The sequence below is a fragment of the Labeo rohita genome, chromosome 2, assembly GCF_022985175.1.
Source record: "Labeo rohita strain BAU-BD-2019 chromosome 2, IGBB_LRoh.1.0, whole genome shotgun sequence".
Taxonomy (NCBI): Eukaryota; Metazoa; Chordata; class Actinopteri; order Cypriniformes; family Cyprinidae; genus Labeo; species Labeo rohita.
Window position 1 is genome coordinate 10,063,544 of NC_066870.1, and position 25,212 is coordinate 10,088,755.

The 25,212-nt window shown below is 39.6% G+C and overlaps 1 protein-coding gene across 4 annotated transcripts in view; it reads left to right on the forward strand.

Moving 5' to 3' along the window:
• Positions 1-25,212, forward strand: part of fgf12a (fibroblast growth factor 12a) — a 142,357-nt gene that overhangs the window by 19,663 nt on the left and 97,482 nt on the right. For 2 of the 4 annotated variants that reach the window (XM_051125705.1, XM_051125697.1), the window contains exons 2-3: positions 8,978-9,088; positions 20,109-20,212. In XM_051125705.1, coding sequence (XP_050981662.1) covers positions 8,978-9,088; positions 20,109-20,212 — 215 coding nt within the window. Of the gene's footprint in view, positions 1-5,292; positions 6,235-7,145; positions 7,194-8,977; positions 9,089-20,108; positions 20,213-25,212 lie in introns of those variants that run through there. The other 2 variants (XM_051125676.1, XM_051125686.1) reach the window with 2 other exon arrangements.

Genomic DNA, 25,212 nt, shown 5'->3' on the forward strand with positions numbered 1-25,212 from the left:
TTTCCTTAAAAAACTTAATTTCTTTGCGACTAAAGAAAGAAAGATGTGAAAATCTTGGCTGACATGGGGGTGAGTAAATTATAAGGAAATTTTTATTCTGAAAGTGGAGTAATTCTTTAACTTGTGCAACGATTGGTGGTAACAAACATACGTCTGTTATTAATTATCTTTAAGCTGAATCTAGTCTGTATGACCTGAATAAAGCAAATCAGCATCTTACTAGTAAAGTTTTGATGGATGACGAATGTAATGGAGGTGAAGACGATTACAGTGACATGCAGGAGTCGTACCTTATTAGACATGCGCGAGTCCCCTATTATTAGTGTGCAAAAAAACAAAAAAAAAAAAAAAAACTGTGTCTTGCAAGTGTTTTATAATGGACACTCACTGAAGAAGCGTGTTTTTATAGGAGTCAGTCAGTGGTAGGTCAGTGGTATTTATATGCATATGGGCATCAACGCTCACTCTGAAAGAGGAACTGTTCACTAGTCACCTTAATCTGTCTTCAGATTACCACATTGGACAAATTCATAATGTTTATATTTTCTTTTAAATTTGTGTTTTGTTCTTTTTAATAATTTTGAATGGATCCATTTATATAAAGTCAGGTTAAGGTGACTAGAATAGTTGTCTGTTGGCATCTTCATGTGATCCTGTTTGGTATTGCAGCTTGACTTGTAATTATTATATGTAAAGAAAATGCTCTAAACTTTAAACTATGGCTTTATTTTTCTTACAGTTTTTGCTGTTGCACTGTATACATAAATTGTGAATTATGAAAACTAAAAAAAGTTTTTCTTGAATTTTTTTCTTGAAAAATGCTTACAGAAAATATAGTTTTGTGAGAATCATCCTCAATCCTGAACTCGATAAGACAATTATCTTTATTTAAAATGTTTCAAATGTTAATACTTTTCATTTTGTTATACTGAGATAAATAAATAATATTGTATTATATTACATTTAAAGTATTACAATTAATGTATTACATTTCCACACATATGCAACATTTATAAATGCATGCAGTAACAGAGAGTGTGCATAACTGTTATGCTGCTGCTGTGTAATCCTTCAGTTCGTTAGGCTTCACCTTCATTAAGCCTCTGCTGACCTATACGCCTTTTCTTTTTATCCATTATTTTGCAGGCAACTTGTTTGTGCACAGAAGATCAGTTCTGTTCAACTGTGCAACACATACAATGTCTTAAGCATTTTTTTTTGCTACTTTGAATTGATTGTATATCAAAGTGCACAGGAAAAAGAAACTCAAACAATTTTCCTCATAAGCAATTATTTATTGTAAAAAATGCAATATTAACGTCAACAAAACTACAGTAAATTTATCAAAGTTAAATGTTTTACTGTTCCTCCTACATTAAAATGCTTTAGATAAAATTATTAAAAATGTAATGTACAAGAATGTGATTCTGTAAGTGCTTTTTTTTTTCTCAATGAATTTTGGTATGTACTATACACGTTGTAATATGCCAAGCTTATGCAACACTCAGTTTTATAAAATATGTTACATTAGGTCTCTTCTCCATCATTTTGTCCAATCGGGGGCCCTTGTCCTGTAAAATGTGTATAGACCACTGCCTTATACTGGACAACAGAACAGAATGAAAAAGTCAAAAGGAAATATATTAACTGTTAAAAAAAAATAAAGATAGGAAAATGATGGCCTATACCATAACTAACCACATCTTTGACAGATCTTAAATTTGGTATACATTTACATCTAACTTGTTTTAAATTTTAAGAATTGTACAATCATTATATATACACTCTAAAAAATACTGGGTTGTTTCAACCCAAATTTGGTTCAAATATGGACTAACTCAACTTTTGGGTTAAAAATGTAATTGAAAAATTTAACCCAACAGTTGGGTTAGTCCCTACTTGACTCGGGTTGAAACAGCCCAGCATTTTTAGAGTGCATGAATTTCAAAATGATCAGTATATGGAATGTCACTTTAGCCCTGTAAGTTTGTCTTTGAGGTTCCAAAAGTTCCAAAAATTATCCAAAAGATAATGAGTGATAGTGCTCCTGTTTCGCATTTTTTAAACTTAATAGAATGCAATTAAAAAATAAAATAAAATAAAATAAAATAAAATAAAATAAATAATGTTTCGGCAAAACCTGATGATCATGTTATGATTTAAAAATATTTGCTTCAGTGAAAACCAGAACATCTGTGTGACCTAGAAAGGAAGAGTGCAGAATCATAAATATTTATTAACCATTTTACATCTTATGTTTTGTTTTACATTTTTTCAAATCCTAAAGCTTTCAGGTTTAAATTCTTGATTTTGAATCTGAGATTTAGTATGTGTTTGTCTGCTTCTGGACTGCACTGTATATTAAATTTTCTTTGTGCAGTATCCAGCCATCTCTTACTGCACTGCTTTTGCTTGAATCCTGCAACACAGGAAACATTTTTGCCATTTTGTCTAATTGGTGGCTGCTGTAAGACATACTGTATATTCAGGGTTCACCTTCTACTTAGCCAGTGGCATGTCACAAGCAAAATGTGCTGATGAAACACTTTGTGCTCCATCACAGGGGTGCTTCACCCCTCAGGTTTTGTTTGCATATGGCCCCATGACTAAACTGGGTTTTGAAACCAGGACAGGAGTTCTCAGGAGCATGTTCAGCAGACATCATGCACAAATCACCTTATCTGCCATATGTAATGAGTTGTCACTCCTGAAGTGTCATGGGAAAATTCAGAAAAGCATAGGACATTATTGTGAACATGCAATGCAAGTATACACTTCATTCATGCTGTTTAAACATTTGAGCATAGTAAAGTGTATCTATGTCATTTACATCTTTGTGTTGTTTACATGTTATGCAGTGGGCATAAAGACATTAGCAATAAAATGATTTTACAGTGTAAACGCATAGTACTGGTTCAGCTAATGGAAGTTCATAATGCATCACGCTGTCATCACAACAAAAGCTGATAGGTTGAAGAGGGGGCCTTTGTGCATTTCCATACTGTGAACACTAGGTGGCAATATTTCTTTGAAAGATGTCTTGATACGTTCTTTGATTCGATGCCCCTGATGCTTTGTCTCTCTTGGTTGGAATGTGGAATAGTTTTTGTGATGCAAGGCTTTCAATACCTGTATTGGACTGCATGCCTATGATAAGTGATTCTTGATGAACTCTGTTGTGGTCAGTTACATCTCAGGTTCAGTTTTTGCAGTTGGTGTGCTTCAATTTATTATGTAATTCAGAATTTGTATATTTTTCACATGGTGAATTTATATCTCAAGTTTATTGCATCTCCTAAAATGCCATTTACTATGTTCAGCTGGAAGAAACTCAAAACATTTTTATATAATACATTACAAGTGTCCTCTGGATGTTGGTTTTGGCCTGAGCTTTGTGCAAATGTAACATCACTGCATTTGTCATGTAACAGAAATACTGCCAGCTGGAAATTAAATGTTTGCAGCGTTTCAGCAAAGGCACTTGCTATCAGGGACGTCAGCAATTGTGCAGTGATTGTCACTGAGTAGCAGATCATTAATGAATTTGGGCTATAGGTGCATTGTCATGGTCTGTTGTGTAAACCTGCCCTAAACACTCAATAGTTCAGTTTTTAGTCAAAATTGTTATAGTTCTAGAACTGCGTAATAAACTCATCCTCTCTTAAAACTGTTGTAAAATTAAACAGGAGGTATTGTGACAACTGCCATGTACCATTCTGTCTCAAGAGCTGCTTTTGTGTCAGAGATTAATGAAAACAAAATGCTTTGTGTCATCTGTTCAGACCTCTAAAATAGAGGTACTTGTATCTAGTATATATATGACAACAATACCATTGTAAACCTTCTCATCCATGTCTTACTTACATTACATTTAACAGTTTCAATAATTATGATAATTTATAGTACAAAAGGCTTAACTATCCCATCTTCTAATTTTGTTACTAGATTCTTCATAGTATTTGAGGGATTCTTAATATTTGAGGGATTCTTAATTCAGATCAAGTAACATTAACAAGAAGCCACGGAAGTGCCGCTATACTTAAATGGCATTGTACTAAGTCCATGTTGATGGAAGGAGATGGCTGGAAGTGAATTCTTAGCCGCACATTAAATTTGAAAAAGGATGAAAGAGCGCACTCCCAGGCTGAATCTTTAATGCTGCTATTTTGCACGAGGCAAGAGGCTTTTCGTGTCAGAGCCACGTGATCCACCCACTGCAGTGTCAGAAACCAGAGTGTACCTCCACATGAATACATGAAACCACCCCCAACCCCCTCGTCTCTGCTTGCCCCACTATGAATACCCTCTAAAACCCAGTACTGAAGAGCTTAGTACTTTAGTAAGGCACAGTGCATGACATAAATGCAGCATTATGGTTTTATAACTGTGATAGTTAGATCTGTATCTCTAAAGGGGAGGTGTTGTGTTAATGCATTAATTACTAAAGTAAAACAGTACATCTCTGTGGCAGTGTAAACCTGTTATTGGAATTCTGCGGCACTATAACCTAAACACATTTCTATATATTGTTAGTATATCAGTGTTACTTAAAAGGGTTGTTTTAGTTCTGATGTAAAAGCAGCATTTTGCAGTATTACCTTACAATATAGTTATACTTTGTCAAACATTAGAATCATTTCCTTAGATGTGTATATATTTTTTAGAACTTGGAACACAGTCTCATCAAATGGGATATCAGTCTGGAAATGTATTTTTGCAAATTTCAATTTATAAAATCAGTTTTGTGCAACATTTAATTAGCAAAAAATGGCATACTCATATAAAAATACTCATATTGCAGAATGGGCGATTAATGGATTGTGTCAGCCAGACTTTAGCAGCATGGGCTGCCACATTAGCACTAAGTACACTGAACAATATAACTGACAAACAGAAGGGCGATCTGTATCTGGATCTGTTTTTAATCCGAGTAGTAAACAGATGGACAGACATCTAAATGAATAAATTAACCCGATAGTTGACGGTGAAACGCAATAACAAGCAGATTTTCATTTGAGATAGTTATCTGTTACGGGATTTGCCACATTCACGCATAAATAATACGCCAGAGGTGACCATCTGTTGGACAATCCTCCTCTCTTCCCATTAAAATATATGCTTTTTCTATCTCCCTCGCTTGCTCGATCTCGTTTACCCCTGCGAATTCCTCATCCAAACCTCAATCACGTATGATTGCGTAGCGAGCGAGCGAGCGAGAGAGAGAGAGAGAGAGAGAGAGAGAGAGAGAGAGAGAGAGAGAGAGAGAGAGAGAGAGAGGCTATCACACCCCATTCACTGGCTCACTGTCAGTGTTAAACAGGCAGGAATGTCTCGATTTTACAACATTCCCTCAAACGGCTTCGCAAGGATTCGAAGTGTTCTCTCTGTGCTAGACGCCTGACCTTTTAATTTCAGCTCGTTTTAGATAAAATAAGAAATTTCGACGTGAAGAACAATGTAATGAACTCTACCAGAAGAACTATGAAGAGCTGTAAAATAATTTTGAGAGCCCAGATGTTCCGTGAAGTTGTGCGCGCGTCGCTCATATACGCCTATAGAGCCTGAGAACGCGCGTTCTTGTGTCATGGGCTCAAGCAAAGTTATCTGGAATGAACTAGACATGTGGAACATGTAGCAGTCGCTTGGAGGAGGCATTACGCGTCTGCTGTCTTCGGCACCTGAAATACCTGCGTGACAGGTTACCCATGTTCACCTAGGACATCTTTTTAATTGTTGTTTTTATTTTATTTTATTATAATTATTATTATTATTATTTATTTTCCCTCTAAGATGGAGAACGGAAAATGTGCTTTGTATAATCGTATGTGAAACTCACAGACGTCTGGGTAGATCGTCTGAGAAGAGGATGAAAATAGGATTTCAGTCCTATTTCACAGGATCCTCTGGATTTTTCGCAAGGAATTGAAATGATATCTGGCTAATTTCTGTATACCATTTCAGTCTTGTATATTTATTATTCCCAGTTACTGCGTTAACAGCTGCAACCGTCGAACAGTTCGTTCATCTGAATACTCGAGATGGCCGCGATCGCCAGTTCTCTTATCCGACAAAAACGCCAGGCACGGGAATCCAACAGCGATCGGGTATCTGCCTCCAAACGCCGCCCCAGTCCCAGCAAAGACCCCCGCTCTCTCTGCGAGCGACATTTCCTGGGGGTCTTCAGTAAAGTCCGCTTCTGCAGCGGCAAGAAAAGACCTGTTCGCCGGCGACCAGGTCAGTGCTGGATGCTTTTTAAGACATCAGCCCCCACCCGAAGCCTCTGCTGCAGTCTACAACTCCGCTGGAGGAACATATATCCTCCACTGTATTTTTTTGCAATGCCGCCCACCCCCAAAATCACACCTGTTTCATAGCTCACGTGCTGTCTATCGGTATTCACCAACCGATTTGCCATCCTTATAATCTGACTGCACAATCGTTTTATGTTGATATATCTGATATGTTTTATTAATGTTATTATTACTGTTATCAGTGAATTCAGTGGCTGGCATTTTGACATTTTGATCAGAGGCTGTATTATTGTTGAAAGAACAACAACAACAAGAAGAAAAACCTATATGTTTATAGTGCAACAATGCAATTTAGTAATAGCCAGAATCCAGTGGCACTGCAGTGCACCAGGGCTTTCTTAGATGAAATGTTTAATGGCACATATTTCCCTGATAGAAGACCAGTTTAAACTGGAAACTGTTTTGAAATATGACAGAACGATCTTGAACCAGCAAGAAACAAGCGAACAGCTGGTTATACCAGCATAAGATGGTGTTTACACCTATTTATACTGATCTTAGACCAGCTAGAAACCACAGCTAACAGCTTTAACTGGATTTTCCAACAGGGAATGCTTTACTGCGGTATAGGGAGGGATTGTACACTTAGTTTTATTGATGGACATGATCTCACTGCCCACGCTATTGTCCTTTTTTGGCTCACATAAAATGACACAAAGCATGTGAAACGATTGAAAAAAAAAACTACACAGCTGTCCTTTCTTGCTCCTTCAAAACACCTTCTCATAATGTAGAACAAACACATCCCCTCTTCCCAACATATGATCAGTTATTTGACGGCTGTTGCTGTAGGATTTGTCTGTAAAAATGTTGTTTTTCCTTCTCCCCCGTAAGATGCACCCTCGAAACCTCCACAGGTGTCCCGTAAGGGCGTCAGGCTAGGTCAGTAGCTCAGCCTCCATCCTTGTGCTGTGTCTTCCAGTTACCCACCCCATTTTGTGCTCATGGGGGACTAGCTCCTGTCTAACGGCAGTCGTCAGTGTCTGCCTTGTCCTTGTAGTATGCTTCCGACTATTGTTCTATCTCTCCGTCTTTGTGTTATTTTATGTACAGTATGTCTTATGCCTTCTCCTCTCTGTCTCTTCCTTCTTTTTTTCCTTTCATCCCTTCTTTACTCACCTTTGAACCCCCTTTTTTTGGTCTCTCCCTGCTTATTTTGTTTCTGTCCCCATTATTATGTGTGCTCTGTCCCCTCCGTCTGTTTCTGTGCAGTGAGGCTCGTGTTTGCTCTGTGCTGCTGATGTGTCGTGTTCCTTCTTTCAGTTGTGGTGACTTAAATAGTCGAGGTTACCATTCACCATTTCATGATCATGACATCATTTACCAACACATCGGATTGTAACTGTTTCTTTTTATGCAATGGGGCAATATGGAACATGTATGGTTCAACTGAATTTTTAATTTGCAAAGGCAAAATATGCAAACAGTGTGTTATTGCAAATATGACATGCATTATCTCATGCACATATCCAGGCGAACACATGCTTAAATCCACATGTGAGTGCATACATTCCTATGTGAGAAGAGACATGCATGTACATTAATCTCACAAACTCACAAACATGTGAGTCATATTTCACCACCAAAAATCCAATAAAGTAATAAATATAATTTAGCACAAAGAAGTTTAATTGCATTTTAGTGTTCTTTTGTTTGTTTATTTTTACATTGTGAATACTTTATTTTTTTTTTTAGAAATTCTTATTTTATAAAAGCATCCTCATTACTGTAATAAAGAAACCTTATGCTATATAATTTAATTATCTTTAATCTTATATTATAAGTGGTGTATCATTATTATTCATTGTACTTTTTTTGGTAACATTTTAAGAAACCCCTTGTTTTCTGTAATATTCGGATTTACATTAAAAAAAGGATGTTCTTCATTTTTTTATGCTTTATGCTTGAAACCCCCCCGCCTTTTTTTTTTCCTTTTTGTTTTTGTTTCAGGGGAAATATGACACTGGCATGTTTTCAAGCGATTCAGCGCACACTGACTCACATACATGTATAAAACCCAAAACTTTCTCCCCAGGTTAGAATAATTTCCTATGGGGTCCCCTACGCCAGTCTTTATTTAGGTGTGGAGTCTGTACATGATTTAGTAATGTTCTTCCTAATGGATGTAGGTAGGCTCGTTTGTGTGATTGATGGCCCTTCCAGCCTGTCAGAGGTATTGGGTCTGCAGTGGACAGATGGGGCCCTTGATCGATAGCTGATCATGACCATCATGGACATTCACAACTCTTCTGAGCTCTGGTATTGAAAACTGTGGGACTTTGCTGCATGCCAGGTCATCCATGTGGCCCTCTTCACTCCTCACCTCTCAGGCCTGCCTCTAAACATTTATTGTACCTGCTTGTACAGGTCACCACTCCACCAGAAAGCACCTGGTATGGTTACAGCTGGTCTTCTAAACTCCAGGTGTCCATAGTGAAATTGATTGATTAGGTCACAGAGAGCAAATATGCAGAGCTTTATCAACACAGCCATTCACAAGTACATTCACTGCCATCACTGGATAAGAAGTCAAAAACGTATTTAAAATAATTCATTTCTTCTTAACAAGCTTTTGTTCACATGCTGAAAAAAAGATGTTGTTGGGGTGAATTCTGATAAAAATGTGGGTTGGGGCGGGGGGTTGTGTGTGTTTTTTTTTTTTCCAGAGCCGCAGCTGAAAGGAATTGTGACACGACTGTTCAGCCAGCAGGGTTTTTACCTGCAGATGCAGCCAGATGGAACCATCGATGGCATCAAGGATGAGAACAGTGACTACAGTGAGTGATTGAAACTGCACCAAAATGTGCATGCAAAGCAGAGTTCACTGTACCACGCTAATTGCATATAGGGAAGACCAGGGCTTGTTGTCATACATTTTACCTCAGTGAACAATCTTCAGGGTTTGTTTATTTATGAAAGTCTGTTTCTGTACACAGTCCTTGAAGATATAGAAGGTGAGGTTGAGTGAATGATGACAAGTATTAAACATTTCTTTTAAGGAAAAGTAGACTTTTTTTGCCTTATTGTTATAGAGATAATGCTGCGTTCTCATTTGAAGTTTTTTCCACAATGACTAGGCAATGACAATGACTAGGTGAGAATGAAATGACATAATTGTTAAGTGAATATTTGCTTCTGGTAATATATTTCTGCTCTAGTAATGTAAGGGCAGTGTTATTTTAATTAATTTAACTTTAATTGCAAATTATTATTCAGTGGTAGATGAGATGAGTAAGATCAGAACAGATATTGGAAAGCAGGGAAATCCCACTTAAACATGATTGCAGCACTCCTCTGTCACCATTACTCTTCCTATGATTCACCTTTTTCTGTAGGGCTGTCTAAGTCATTAAGCTCTTGACCCATAAAAAAAGTAGTTAAAAGTGTAAAACATATACGATTCAATACAAATTTATCAAAAAAAAAAAAAGAAAAAAAAAAAAAAAAGGTGTCTAATGAATGAATTAATACAATTTTAATAAATTATTACATCTTTTAAAATGTAATCACATGAAAACAATTTCCAACTTTGTATCATTGTCAAATAACATGCTGTACATTGCATAGTATAAATTAATAAAACATAACTTGGCTGTATGATATTCCTTAAAAATATTATTATTATTATTATTATTAATTTGAGAATTAGATTTTACTATACCGTTTTATTTCATATATATTTTAATATATTTCTGTCATAACTTATCATAACAAATCAAACCAAACATTTATTTCAATGATTTGATGAGAAGATATTTAAGTTTTAGTTTCAGCGTGTATTTCATGGCAGTTTTTATTAAATGAAGTGGTAAAAGGCTTGTGAAGCGACTGTCAGAGCAGCTCTGGAGATGAAGTTCATGTGTTAATGTCCTCATATGCAGATGATGAAACACTGTAAAATGTGCATGAGTTTGTGTTAGTAGATGAAACTGTGCCTTTCATTTACTCAGAGACATGAAAACTTGCAGACTTATTACCTATACATTTTTTAAGTAATCTCAATATGTCGTATAGTGTCCAAACTTAATTCAGGCTATTTATACAGCGTGTTTGACGGTGACTTACAGATTCCATGTGGGCTACCTAGTGCCCACTGGCCTAGAGGATCTCTATGGAGTCGTACTAAAGTATTTACATTGCGTATTAATTATAGGTGGCTCTTTCGAGGAACAGTCAGTCATGGGTATTAAATTTCTACACCAAACATCTGCACCCTTTCAGAACAGACAAACAATCCCCTGTGAGGCACCAGGTTCAGAACTAATGAACTGTTCTCTCCAGGGCCCTGCAGGTCACTCCTATCACCAACAGCATCTGTGTCCAAAACAGACTTTGGTGCAAAGCAGAAAAGACTTTCCAAAATCCTTTAAATAGGTTTTCTATAGCATTTGTTAAGAAGGATTTGTAACCATAAGGGTAACATCACTTATCCACTAATACTCTAGATCTGATCTACTATTACAGTAACTGTATTATTATTATTGTTATTATTATTATTGCTTATGTGCACAAAAAAGTTTTCACAATAGCCAATCATTGATGTCTGAGTTTAGATCCAAACCACAGGTGGATCCAAAGCAACTTTTTGAACTTTGTTGTAACATTGATGAGTCCAGATTATACTAAATGAGTGGCCATGCCTGCAATAAGCATTTACCATAACAAACACTCATATAATCTCCATTTAAGGGCTCTCTTCAGAAAATCTGCTGTACAGCCATTCTTCACTCTCTGCAAACATATATTTGCCCTCTCATCTAAGCATATGCAAAATATCTTTAAGTAAAGCCAAGTGTGTCATTCTCAAAAACAATTAAGAAAAATGCAATAATTTTACATAAATTGAGCTATAATATGTTTTATTTTCATTATCCTGAAGTAAGTTAGACTTGGAGGCTTTATTCAGTTTTTTCGAGATGCATGTAGCACATGATGGATCATCTTAAGGATGCCCCTGTACTGCATGCGAAAACTGTGGTCCTATTGGTGAAGGAAACAATACAGCCTGTCTCTCCAGCTGAGATGAAGAAGGGGGTTTTACAGCCCTTATTTCATCATACAAAAGACAGGGTGAAGAAAGGTGGTGGGTTATAAGTAATCCTAGACCTGCGGGTTTTGAATCGGGCCCTGCACAGGCTCCTGTTCAAGGAGGGGCATCTGCATTTTCAATTATCTCAATGGCCAGCTAATTCTAGCTTACTCTCAAAATCCATTGTGTGCACACAGTCACCTGGTGCTTAAATATCTCAGGCTGATACATTTGAAACTGTATCAGCACTGGCTTCAGATTCGAGTGCTGAGATGGGCATGGCGCTAGTCTGCTTTTATATGTTGGAAGTCCCCATGAACAGCATACTGACTCAGACCCCCATCTAGGTAGAAATTGTGTTCTGGGGGAGGGGTATTTGCTGCTTGGGACTCCCTTTTTATACCCATATGTCTGGGGAAATGGCACATACAAATTTCACTTGCCAATTTTAAATGGCCTTTTTCTAAAATAGGTCTTGGAGCTCCCAAGTGTGACTCCTAGTGTCAGTACATCCATGCAAAGTCCAAGTTGATCTCACGGCAATGCGTACATATTTTATGAGGGGGCTAATTCATACGAATTCATACGACCTCACTTGTACTAATTCATATGATTTTAGTGAAAACTTACATATTTTACGAGTTGCAAAATATGTATGAGTTTGTACAAATTACCTATACCTAACACGGCCCCTAAACCTACCAGTCACTGAAATTAGCCGCCTCGTAAAATACATATGAATAGCGTTGCAAAGTCTCGTTCCCTCCATTAGGGAACAGAGAGTACAATAGTAACCAAGATGTTTTAGTGACAATCTATAGTCAAGAGAAAAATGTGTGTGCCATCTTACTTAAATATATATAGGAAACTCACTGGAAATTAGCAAGGTGAGTGTAGCAGTTCAGTAGTCTAATCATAATTGAAACCAGACAAATGTTGGAGGCTGAGTGAATTCAGGTGGAAAACTACAGGAATGAATGTAGTTCAGCCTATAGAAGAACCATGACAGGAGAAATGTGACAATACAGTTGCAATAATTGTTTACAGTTCATTGTACAACAAGCATGAAAAACATTTTTAAACCCTTAAAGTTTTAATATTTGCACATTTTAAAATGTGTAAACACATTTCTATTTTTCCATATTTCTAAGGTCACCAGGAGTTTTCTGCATTTGTTTGGTTAGAGATATTTGAAACAGATTTTTATGTTAAACTGAAAAGATAAATGTGTGAACAATTTTTTGCATTTGTCTGAAAAAAAAGTTAACCCATGATAAACTGAGATTTTTGCATGAAATATCCATGCACTGACTTTACACACAGTTTGTGGATAAAATCCTACATTCTTATTTTACATCCATTCATATCGTTGATATAGTCTGTTATACAAACAAAGAGCAGTTAATAATTCAGCAAGCAAAAAGTTACATTTTCCTTTTCCATTCGTACAAGCTGAATTATTCCCTAGAAGTTGTTACAATCACCAGCTGGAGTGCCCTTGAGAACCACCAGGGGGCACTCCTCCCCAGACTCTTGACATTACATCAAAGACTCCATCTCCCACAATTCCTTGCCCAGTCCTGTCTGCTGTTTGCCCCTCTGCCTAGTTTGTTGTCACGGTTGCCCTTGTTAGTTCCCATGGTGTTTAATTAGCTCTTCCCCCCTTGTTATGCTATTTGTCTCTCCTTATTTATACCCTGTGTCCTTGCGAAGTCTTGCTAGTTGTTACACTGCATCTCTGAGTGTTCTTCCTGTTTCTATGTGCCTTGGTTTTTGGACTCTTTGCCTGGCTATTGGATTACCCTGTTGCCTGTGTTCCCTGCCTTGTTGTTTTGTTGGATTGTTTACCTGTGTTTAACCCTTTGCTTGCTATATTTACTACGATTCTGGATTGTCCCAATAAAACTGCTTTTGGATCCTCACTCAGTCTCTAAGCAGTTATGAAAGTTATGAAAACTGAAGATTGCACCATATACAGATCCAGCAGCTGAAGGAGGCACAGACTCATTATGGACCCAGTTGCTCAGCTACTGCAGCTTCATCAAAGAGGCCTGTTGATCGAAGAATATGTATACCAGTTCGAAAGTGTTGTCATATTGTGTTCCTTTTGATGAAGTTGCGCTAAAAGACATTTTCCTTTTTGGTCTCAAGGAATCTATCAAGTCATGGCTCCCTGCAGGGGAGATTAATTATATGCAACCTATGCAACTATATGGACTATGCTCTGTTGTGGCATCCCAAGGTCCTCAGCACTGGCTGTCACAGAGATAGTTCCCATATCCCCAGTGCGTCCCGTTATGGCAGTAGTCATCCTGTGTGTTTGGGCTACACAATGCTGTACTACTCATCCAGAGCTCACTCCAGTCCACGAGTCCGCTCCAGAGACCACTCCAGTTCATGAGTCCGCTCCAGAGCCTGCTCACTCCTGGAATCTGCTTCAGAGCCTGCTCCAGTCCATGAGTCTGTTCCAGAGCCCGCTCCAGTCAATGAGTCGACTCCAGCTCCTCCCAAGGTGGTGGCTTCCACTGCAGAACCTCCCGAGGCAGCACCAACTGCTTTAGCTCCTGTCTAGGTGGTGACGCCCACTTTTGAACTCTTTGTTTGTCCTGTAACAACCAAGGAGGTCATCTCTAAACTGTCTACCTGTCCTGTCATGCTAAGGAGGCTGTCCCTGAACTCTCAGCCTGTCCTGTCATGGCCAAGAAAGCTGTCTCTGAACTCTCAGCCTGTTCTGTCACAGCCAAGGAGGCCAACTCTGAGCCCTTAGCCTATCTTGTCATGGCCAAGGAGGCTGTTCCTGAACTCTCTGTTTGCCTTGTCACAGCCAATGATGCTGTCTCTGAACTGTCTACCTGTCCTGTTATGGCTGCAGAGGCCGTTGTTAACCTCTCTGTGTCCTCTGTTAAAGTTCTGCCTGATCCGCATTGGTGGTCACCTGCCACTTGCTCTGGTAGTCTTCAGTTTAGTCCCATCCTGGCCTCCTGCTCTACCGTTCCAGTTCCTCTTCCACTCCATGGACCTGACCCTCCGTCCCTCCCTCTATTCTGACTCCACTCCTCCTCCCTCCTGGACTTTAGTCTATTCTGGTTTAGGAGTGCCTGGAAGCCGCTCCTTACGCCCTCGTGTTACAATCACCAGCTGGAGTGTCCTTGAGAACCACCAGGGGGCATACCACCCCAGACTCTTGCCATTTACATCAAAGACTCCATCTCCTTCCTTGCCCAGTCTTGTCTGCTGTTTGCCCCTCTGCCATGATTGTTGATATGGTTCCCCTTGTTAGTTCCCATGGTGTTTATTAACTCCTCCCCCCTTGTTATCCCATTTGTCTCTCCCTATTTATACCCTGTGTTTTCCCCTGCATCTTTGCAAAGTCTTGGTAGCCTTGGTTTTTGGACTCTTTGCTTGGTTATTGGATTACCCTGTTGTCTGTGTTCCCTGCCTTGTTTTTTTCGTATTGTTTACCTGTGTTTGACCTTTTGCGTGCTGTATTTACTACTATTCTGGATTGACCCAATATAGCTGCTATTGGATCCTCACTCAGTCTTGGAGCAGTAACATAACACAAGCAAACTGAAGTTCATGAAGATATGAAGAAAAAAAGAGTTTAGCAGCTTCTCTGTATTGATCCCATGATAATTTATCAGAATAATACTCTACCTCCATCTTAAAGGGGTCATCGGATGCCTTGTTTTCCACAAGTTGATATGATTCTTTAGATTCTTAATGAAAAGTCTATAATATACTTTGGTTAAAAATTCTCAATGGTTGTGTAAAACAACACCCTTTTTACCTGTCCAAAATCAGCTCTACAAAAATCATCCTGTTCTGGTCAAGGCTGCTTTAAATGTTAATGAGCTCTGCTCGCCCCCGCCTCTCTCTTCTCTCTGTGGAGTGACGAGCCTGTTTACTTTAGCTGTATTTAGCTGCGCTTAGCCGCGTTTAGCTGCTAAACTTGCTAACTAGCACGTTATTGGGAAAGGTGATTGCAGAGATTCATATAAAAAATATACCCACTTCTGCTGTAGGTGAAGGTGGATCACAAATGATTTGTGCGAACTTAGACACATTTATGTAGTTTGGGAGGTGGATTCCCTTCACAAACAAACGTAATCCACTGCATCTTTAACGGCTCAGATGTCGGGAGTAAATGACGACCACTATGTTCAATATTACATCCAACAACACAACACCTCAATCGCTCAATCTGAGATATTCTTGTCTAATTTACATGCCTGCTCCGGCATGGAAACAATGGAGGTCGAACTGTGACAGCTAATCTGAGGTAAGATCTGAGGCTGTCATGCCAATCTACTATCGTGGGAGCAGCTTCTGTCGGTGTGACACCACACCTTTTTTACCCTACTGATATTATTGAACAGGAAAGGAATTAATAACCAAATTTCTTTTCTATAGAAGCTGTCAGCAGATGAAGAGAGGGAAATGCTTATAGAATATTGTATGCTGGTGCAGTTCCTGACACCACAGACCATCCTTATTTAAATGTAATTAGGTTTAACTTGAAAACAGGTGGAGATCATTTAAAAGAGATGGTCAAAATTACAACTAGATGGAATAATAACATATGACTGAGCAACATATGACGAAATGTCAATGTCTGAATATTCCAAAAATGCAAATATGAAGGTGGCATTTGATGATTCATGTTTTGTGAAGGCACTGTAGATCACATATGATTATAAACCGTCTTCTTCAGCAGTCATTAAGATTAAAATCTGATGGTGTGATATAGTCCACTCCTGCTCTCATACATCAAAATAATTCAAATTGGATGTCATCAGATGGCAGCATTTAAGAAACCATTTTGTAGAACGGATGCACTCTAAATGAGCAGCAAATAACCTTGCATATTTTGAAACCCTTCTAGGTTATTTGAAAATGTTTGCAATTGATCAATTATTAGTGTCAACAAAATTGGGTTGTAGTCCTTAATCATAGGTTACAAAAAAAAAAAAAAATGTCAGAATGCAGTAAATATGACAATGTCTCCTTTCAAATAGGTTGCTGAAATGTTCTAACAGCACATATTAGGACCAGTTGTGCAGGCTCTTTAGACTTCTGTCTCTTCTCAGGGTGCTATACTGAGATTTGATAAATTATCTGCATTTTCATCCCTCTTATCTTGAGCCTACCATTCCTAAAACCCATGTGTAGTTTATGAGAACAGCCTGTCCTAGCACATTAAGATGTAACTTTGGTTGCTCTTTACACTTGACATTAACATGCAACCTGTATCCGGATGTTTTCCACATACACATTGAAAAGAAAATGCGCTTCTGATCGGAATGTTATCCGACTGGCGTGTCCTGGTCCAGAGGTAGTAGAGGACGCATTATGATTGTATGTCAGTGTAATGTAAATGCGATCCAGTCATTGTGTCTATATTTACAGGTCAAAACTCTGCCTCCTCTCTCCTGAACTGTCAGAAGAAAGATGGAGAACACCAGGCCGTGGAGCGCTAGTGAGACTCATACACTTATATCTTTAATTTGTAAAATGTCCCATGACTGAAAATGGTTTTCAGAAGAAAACCCACCACTTCAGGACTTTGCACCAGGGCCATTCTCTGCAGACTTATTTAAATATTGTGCGGGAAAGACAGATTCAATTGGTTACACAGATAGAGAAGTCAGTAAACACACCATGTCCTGATTGACTGATGATCTGATCTGCTTGATTGGATCATGGTGAACGCGTGTTAATGCCAAGTGTAAAATGCAGCCTTTGTTGATGTTCAGTGTCAGGCAGATTTAGTCAGGTCCATGACTATACATCTATATTTTTTACAATATGTGTATGTCTAAACATTGAACATTGACACAACTTAATTTTAGCATATATACCAATTTTAATGCAAATTAACAGCCTCTCTCTTATGAGAAAATCAACGTACGATTACTGAAAAAAATGTGCCTTTACATATATTTTTTGTAAAACTCCAAAGACGTCCCCATGCATACAATTCACTGCAGTTTCCAGCTGAAATGAACATTAGAGGCATTAAAATGACAACAAATTTCATTCTTATTTTTCTTTTTCTTTTTTTTTTTTAACTTAAAGGTGCAATAGGAGATCTTGGAAAATGCTAACTTTAGCCTGATAGCACTAAAAAGGAACGTCCCACCCTCTCTGCAAATCGCCGTACAAAACCACGCCTCCCAAATGCATCTACACACACAGACTAGACGACCAGAGACAACATTACTAAAATACATTGTAACACCGAGTTAAAATGTTCAACAGCCCAGAAAAGGAAAACTGTGTGGTGCTAATAATGCATGGGAGACGAGATGATGTCGTATTTTCCCTGGGTTTAATAAAACAGCTCATGTGTTGAGACACTCGTCCACATACATGGGGTTTAACCAAGGAAAAATGTACACGAGCATGCATCCAACTCAGGTAGGACAGCCTATCGTAATGTTCAGACCAAACATTTTGATTGGACGAACATTTCTTGGTCCTACGCCCTCCACAGAATATATAAATACATAAATACATTTAGACCACTTAACTTAATGATTGCTATCAGAATGTGAAGAGACTTTCAACCAGCATAACAAAAAATGTTTCTGAAGACAATAACCTACCGCACCTTTAAATTATGATTATAGGGGCAGATTATTGATTAATAAAGACTTATTTTTGTGAAGTTCCTTACATAATACTATGCTGTGACCTCAAAATACTGTCACCATACCACATTGTAAACTAATGCATTTTGATGTTATCACATTGCCAGCTCCATGTGTTTGGCTTTTCTGACATAGTAAAATTGCTTGGTAGCTCACCTGGTACAGCATTGCACTTGCGACATGCAGCCTTGGGTCCTGTGAAGTCCTGTGAAACACAAGTCATGATAAAACACTCAAAAGACGTGGAGAATAAAGCTTAAATGGCATGGTTACTATAGAAAATCAATTTAAAAAAATCGAACATTTTCACATTTGCTTTTGTTAACATTATCAGTGAGGGTAGGGTTTAATAGATGATACATTGTTTTTAAAGGGGTCATCGGATGCTAAGTTCACGTTTACATGTTGTTTGAACATTAATGTGTTTTGGCAGTGTATGTACAAATCTACCCTATAATGACAAAAATCCATGCAGTGGTTTTTAATTAATCTGTAAAAATAATATTCCCATTTTCAATTTGAGCCATTCTCAGATGCCTGTCGTTGTGGCGTCACACCGACAGAGGCCGCTCCCACGATAGTTGATTGACATGAGCGTCTTACCTCAGATCAGTTGTAACAGTCCAAACTCCATGTTTTGATGCCGGAGCAGGGATGTAAGTTAGACAAGAATTGAACGATTGAGGTGTTGTGTTTCTGGATATGATAATGAACGTAGTGGTCGTCAGTTACTCCTGACATCTGAGCTGCTGAAGATGCAGTGGATTACATTTGTTTGTGAAGGGAATGCGCCTCCCGATCTACATACATCCGTCTATGTTCGCGCGAATCATTCAGGATCCAACTTCGCTTACAGCAGAAGTGAGTATAAGGTTTTTTTTTTTATGAATCTTTGCGATCGCCTTTCCTAATAATGTGCTAGTTAGCAAGTTTAGCAGCTAAACGCGGCTAAAGCAAACAGGCTTGTCACTGCACAGAGAGAAGAGAGGGGCGGGGCAAGCAGAGCTCATTTGCATTTAAAGCAGTCTCGACCAGAATGGGATGATTTTTGCAGAGCTGATTTTGGCAAAGTAAAAAGGGTGTTGTTTTACACTACCATTGAGAATTTTTAACCAAAGTATATTATAGACTTTTCATTAAGACCCTAAAGAATCATATCAACTTGTGGAAAACGGTCATCCCTTTAATCTCAATAGAGCAATAACCTTTTGCAATTGTCTTTGTTTTTGTGCTAGATTAATACTGCTTTGGAGAAGCTCCTATGTAATAGTATCTTGTAGTGTAACTACTGTTAAAAAGTATAGGCTAACTGCATTGAATACTAGCTTTAGATTCAAAGTATTGCCTCAGCACAAGGAAAAACTGAGAAACTCTTATTGAACAAAACAAAGCTAAATCCAGCTGTGACTGCATTACAATATATCTTATCCAGCTGGTAGTTGTAGAATCTCCACTGTAGAATCCACAGTTTTCAGGCAAATTTATACCACAGAGCAGCAGGCACTGATTTTTATCAAATGAGACTGAATCAGCTCAGTGGACAAGGGCATGCTGGCAGCTTTTCAAGTCATGTACCAAGCACCAGCAGACTAGGCTCTTTTCTTTTGTTTGAGAACTATGCAGAGGAAGGAAGAGTATGTTGACACTTTAATCTAAGATAATGCACACTTCTTGTCATAATCTATCAAATTAAAGATTACTTGAACAGTAAATTGCTTTATGTCCAAATATGGTCCAAGACTTTGGTTTTAATTTGGCAACTATGCCAGCTATGTAAACTCTAAATCTAAGGATTATCCGTGATTTCTCCCAAAATGGTATATGCTGTAGACATATTAATATTAATATGGATGTATTAATGGATAATTATGGATTTTACCTTTATTATTATTCTCCTTGACAAGACAGCCTATGTAAAAAGTGGCACAGCTTACCCCACTCTCCTCCATACTGTTTACTTTCACCATTACGCAGTAACCCAGTTAACACATTTTAGATCACATTGTTTCTATCAGAAATGCTAAGTTAGTTAATAGTTTATCACTTTTCCCTGTGTGGTTCTAGCAGTGCCAAAACTATTGTTATGTAATGTTTCTCCTCTTTGTTTTCCCCTAGCTCTTTTCAACCTCATCCCAGTCGGCTTAAGGGTGGTGGCCATTCAGGGAGTCAAAGCAGGTTTCTACATTGGCATGAATGCGGAGGGCTTTCTCTACAGCTCAGTAAGATTCCTCTTACTTAGTGTGCATATTTGTGTGCGTGTGTATATGTGGAATGCTGCACGCAGTGGACATTGTTTTCTTGAAGCTTATTTATATATTCTGTGAGCTCAGCCTCATTAGAACAAACAAGTAAAAAGTATGCATTCCTGCAGAGAAATGTTGCCCTTACCACCTTGATTCAGTAGTTGACGTTTTGCCGTGAAAAATCCAGAAAAGGGGCTGATTATAGCATGGATTACGGTGTAAGAGCACAGTCAGGCTGTGTTCCCTGTAGGCTTCAGCTGAGTTATGGTGTATGACAGGCATATGTTCTTGCCCCCACTCAGCCAGCAGTTGAAAAAGGTTTGTGAAAAAGTGTCGGAGTGAGTTACGGACTTCTGACAGCTTATATAATAGCTGGTCACAGAACTCTTAAACCTGTTAAAGACAATCTTAGAGGAAAGGAATAAATTAATTTTCTGTTGCTATTGCCATGTGGTCAGTTGGCATGGATTTGATTCCTTATTCTATCTTTGGGCCAGATTAATTTTCAACTACAAGCCTCTATCTTGAATAAAATAAAATAAAAATTTCACAATTAATAACCTAATGATGAACTCTTCACTGTGCATACACTGTGTATTAAACATATACTAAGAAAAACAGAAAGAAGTCGGAAATTTAATGCACAGTTGTAGGAATGACAAGGTTCAGAATAAGGATTATAAAGACAATTTCTTTTTCATAGGAAGTGGGATATATCAGGGATTTCATGGATACATAAGAAGACTGTGTGCAAATTTAGTTTTCTTCTCACTATACAAGGATAGTTAGACCTGTTTAAAATAAATAAGCACAAGTAGAATCTGCACCAAAAGCAACAGGGCTCAAGTGACTTTGCCGAAGACAGTAGAATATTATGAAACAGCTGCAGAGAAAAAATTGCAATTAAGCAAAAGATCAATATAATTTTATTTTTTTTTGAAAACCAAAATGAAAGGATTTGAAATAGTCTTTAAAGAACAAGATATGACTGGGATTTGTACAATAAAGAAAAGCCATACAGAATGTTACCAAGCAGTGAACAACTGGCCTGTATTTAACATCACTGATCATCATTTCAGATGCATTTGTTAATTATATTATTCTTTTTTACTGTATGATGTATTGTACACATTTTACACGCTGAACTGTTATATTATTATTTTTTAAGTTTTTGTATTTTGTGCACTTGCTATTTACCTTTCCTGCGGCAATGGCTGAATTTCCATTATGGAATCCGTAAAGTCTTACCTTTTTGTTTTCCAATTTTTACAAAATCAGAAGGAAGGTACTTCTCTTTAATGAATAACCATTTTACTTAAGTTTCTTAGCAAGTAGCTCAGCCATGTGATTTTGGAAAGCTACACACTCCCTGCGTCTGAATATTCCAGCAGATGTAATATGTCCAGATTGTATTCATCGACCACACAAACATACTTTATACAAAAAAACTGGCAGAGAAGTAAGTTCTTAATCAATCAATACCAAAATCAATACCAACTCTGGCGGAATGTGACTAGTTCTGACTCACTCTAGCTCTGTTGAGTTAGTTTGACTTTAGCATGTTGCTAAGCTAACAGGGTAATATAATGAATTCTCAGTTACTCTGAACAATGTGAAATGTTTATTTAAACCAGTGGTTCTCATTTACAGTCCTCGCGACCCCCAGCTCTGCATATTTTGCATATCTCTCTTGTTTAGCATACCTGATTCAGATCATCAGCTCATTAGAAGAGAGCTCCATGCATGAAATGGAACATAGCGTTCTGGCAGGTCACGTTAGTCAAGCTTGCATCAGCTGACACTCGAATGATCCACGTCTACCTATAGGAATACAACGCCAATCATAATTCCCTAAATAATGTCCACTTATGCCCTTCTGGTTCTCACCCCTAAATATACACGCCCTTCGAACTGGAATCATGGCGGAATATCCTGTGAAGTTCAATCACAAGGCACTTACAGTCGAATAGAACAAACATCAAAGTGATAAGAGAAACATACAAAATGTGCACAGCGGGTGGTTGTGAGGAACTGCTGATTTAAACCATATTTTTTCATGTCTTATCTTAGCCGTTCTTTTGGTCTTACAATGGACTACTTGCACTGAGTCTCATGACGCACTTCCATTTTGAAATAATACAGCTGAAACATCAGTGATTTTTTTCACCACAGGGTGTCAGTGATCTAAACTAGAAATTGTGACGATCTGACAACACAGGACGGAAAACACAGGTGTTAAATAGCTGAGCAAACGAGCTACAGCCGGCGCATATCACACAAACAATCACAGTCACGCCCACACACTCAACACGCACACACAGAGAGAGCGAGAATGAGTCCGGGAACCCATAAACCGTGACAGTACCCCTCCTCCAAGCGAGCTTACCCGTTGATTGTAATCATCAATAAGGGAGTGATCCAGAATGTCCCTAGCTGGAACCCAGGAAGGTTGTGTGCGTACTCCACCCATGAGAGTTGCTGGCTCCAGGAGGACGGATTCTGTGTAACTAAACATCGCAACACTCTCTCAAGGTCCTGATTGGCCCACTCGGTTTGGCCGTTGCTCTGTGGGTGGAAACCAGAGGATAGACTGACACTCGCCCCCAGTAATCGACAAAACTCTCTCCAAAATTTGGAAATAAATTGGGGCCCCCTGTCGGAGACCACATCATTCGGGAGGCCATGAATGCGAAAGACGTGATCAACCACAGTAACCACTGTCTCCTTGGCAGATATAATTTGTGCAAGGAAATGAAATGAGCCGCCTTCGAGAACTTGGTAAAAGGCTTGCCCTTTTACCAGGCAGTCCATTAGAAAATAGCCCGCAGCTCCACAATACAGACACAGTCTCCGACACTCTCTCTCCTCCTGGGAAAGCCAAGCTCTACACACCTGCATGGGTTCTTGGTCAAATGTGGGGCTGACCGTATTCAAGGAGTCGGTGACCGGACGTGGAGGGAACTCTGACACCAGAGTAGGGTGGCCAAGGTGATCACGCCGCTGTAACCATGTGTCCACTCGAAGCATCAAATCAATGAGTCCGTTCAGATCAGCTGGTAACTCCAAGGTGAATATCTCCTTCTAAATACGGACAGCCAACCCATGCAGGAACATGTCCCACTGCGCCTCCTCGTTCCATTTACACTCTGCTGCCAATGTTCGGAAATTGATGGAATAATCCGAAATGGTCTTACTTCCTTGTCAAAGATCGGCCAGCATACGTTCCGCTTTGCGGCCCACAACCGTGCGATTGAAGATTTTCTCAGAGAGTCCCTGGAACGAGGAATGTCTAGGTTACATCTGTAACCCTCATTCCCTGAAGGAGGGAACGGAGACGCCACAATCCTGAACTGCGCTAAATGCCAGGATGCATCTCGGCTCCTCAGCATAAACCTGAATGAGTGGATGCACGTCGCCATCTTAAATACCCGTGTGTACGGGGGGAGTGGCTTGGCATGCAAATTCCACTCGCCAGTGTTCATTGGCCTGTTTTCTTAAGCTCAGAGGTGATTGGGCTCCCAAGTGAGACCCCAAATACGTCAGTATTGACGAAATGTCTCCGTTCCCTCCTTCAGGGACGTTCCCCTTCAGTCGTACACTACGACGTTACGTTAATACTGACGTCTTAGGGGTCTCCTCTGGAAAAAGCCACAATCCTGAACCACGTTACGTAGTTGAGGAACAGATGCTGACAGGCAAGCGTGTCAGGACAAATGAAGCTCAACACGTAACCTTCCCAACGCCCTGTAAGCCAGATAACAGCCCACCAGGGATGCCAGGTATCTGAAGCAACCGTTGGGGGGCAGAGCACAATGATGAATTTGAGCCATGTGAAAGCTGGGTAAAATAAAATATCTGTTAAGATACTAGGGGAAACACTGTGGGATAAACCGTGGAGAAAAAATACTGAGACATTATGCCAACAACAAGGGGCAAAGGAGACCCCCTGTCAGAGCACAATCACGGACTACTCCGTCCTAATCTGGACTGCGGGGCAATGGAGGACCCAGAGTTCGCAGCAAGCCACACCAAGCTGTTCTCCCACAAATGACCTTTTTTTTGAAGTTGCACAACGCACGGGAGGAACGGCTCAGCGCAGGAAATAGAATCTTGCGCAGGTGATGGGTGTCGCCTGGCCCGCAGCTTCTAATATGCCTGCTAGAGAGGCGCTGTGCACCACACCTAGGAGGAGTAACCCTTTGTAGAGTGGACTCGACTCCTAGGGGACACAGCTCACTTTGGCACTAAGAAGCCGAGGTGTGGCACCTATCACCCAAGGGGCCAACCTCTGCTCGAGGGCAGCATTCCCCATCTGCTGACCCATAAGCAAACAAGAGCTGCTCGGAATGTCTAAGTTCCAGGTGCGGTCCACGTAAATGTGCACCACAGAGCGTAGGCCAACCCTTATAGAGGGGGGCTCTAGCCTGAGTGATAATGTTTATCACGGCCTATTGAAAAGACCAGTGAGGTCTACCGCATCCCATCCAGAAGCCAGACGTGCAGGTTCCATAGATCGGGATGCGGGTGCCAGACTGTGTCAAACTAGGGAGGGTTGTCACGAGAAGCAAAAGTGTCAGCATACCAGGTTCGGGGTGGGTCAGTAAGATGCACCAGCGGAACCTGCTCCTCATCCTCCCCTATCTCGCACAGGTTTCTGCAAGGAGACTCACTGGGGAAGGCGTACTTGAGGAGACCCCGGATCGAGCTGTGTGCCAGCTCGTCCCTGCCGTTTCCACTCAGACAGGAAGAAGCTGGCAGAGGGAGGACTTGAAGGAAGCAAACTGGTTTACCTGAGCTTCGCCGAGTCGAAGCTGGACCACCTGGGGTTGGAGTCGCCATTCTCAGGGAGAGCGCAACTCAACTCTCTTAACAAGGTGAATGGCGCGCAACGATTTGAGCTGTGTCAGACTCCAGAGGAGGAGATGGCGGGCGAGTTGCAGCATGCGACAGGAGCGTAGACCATCTTGGTAGTAGGT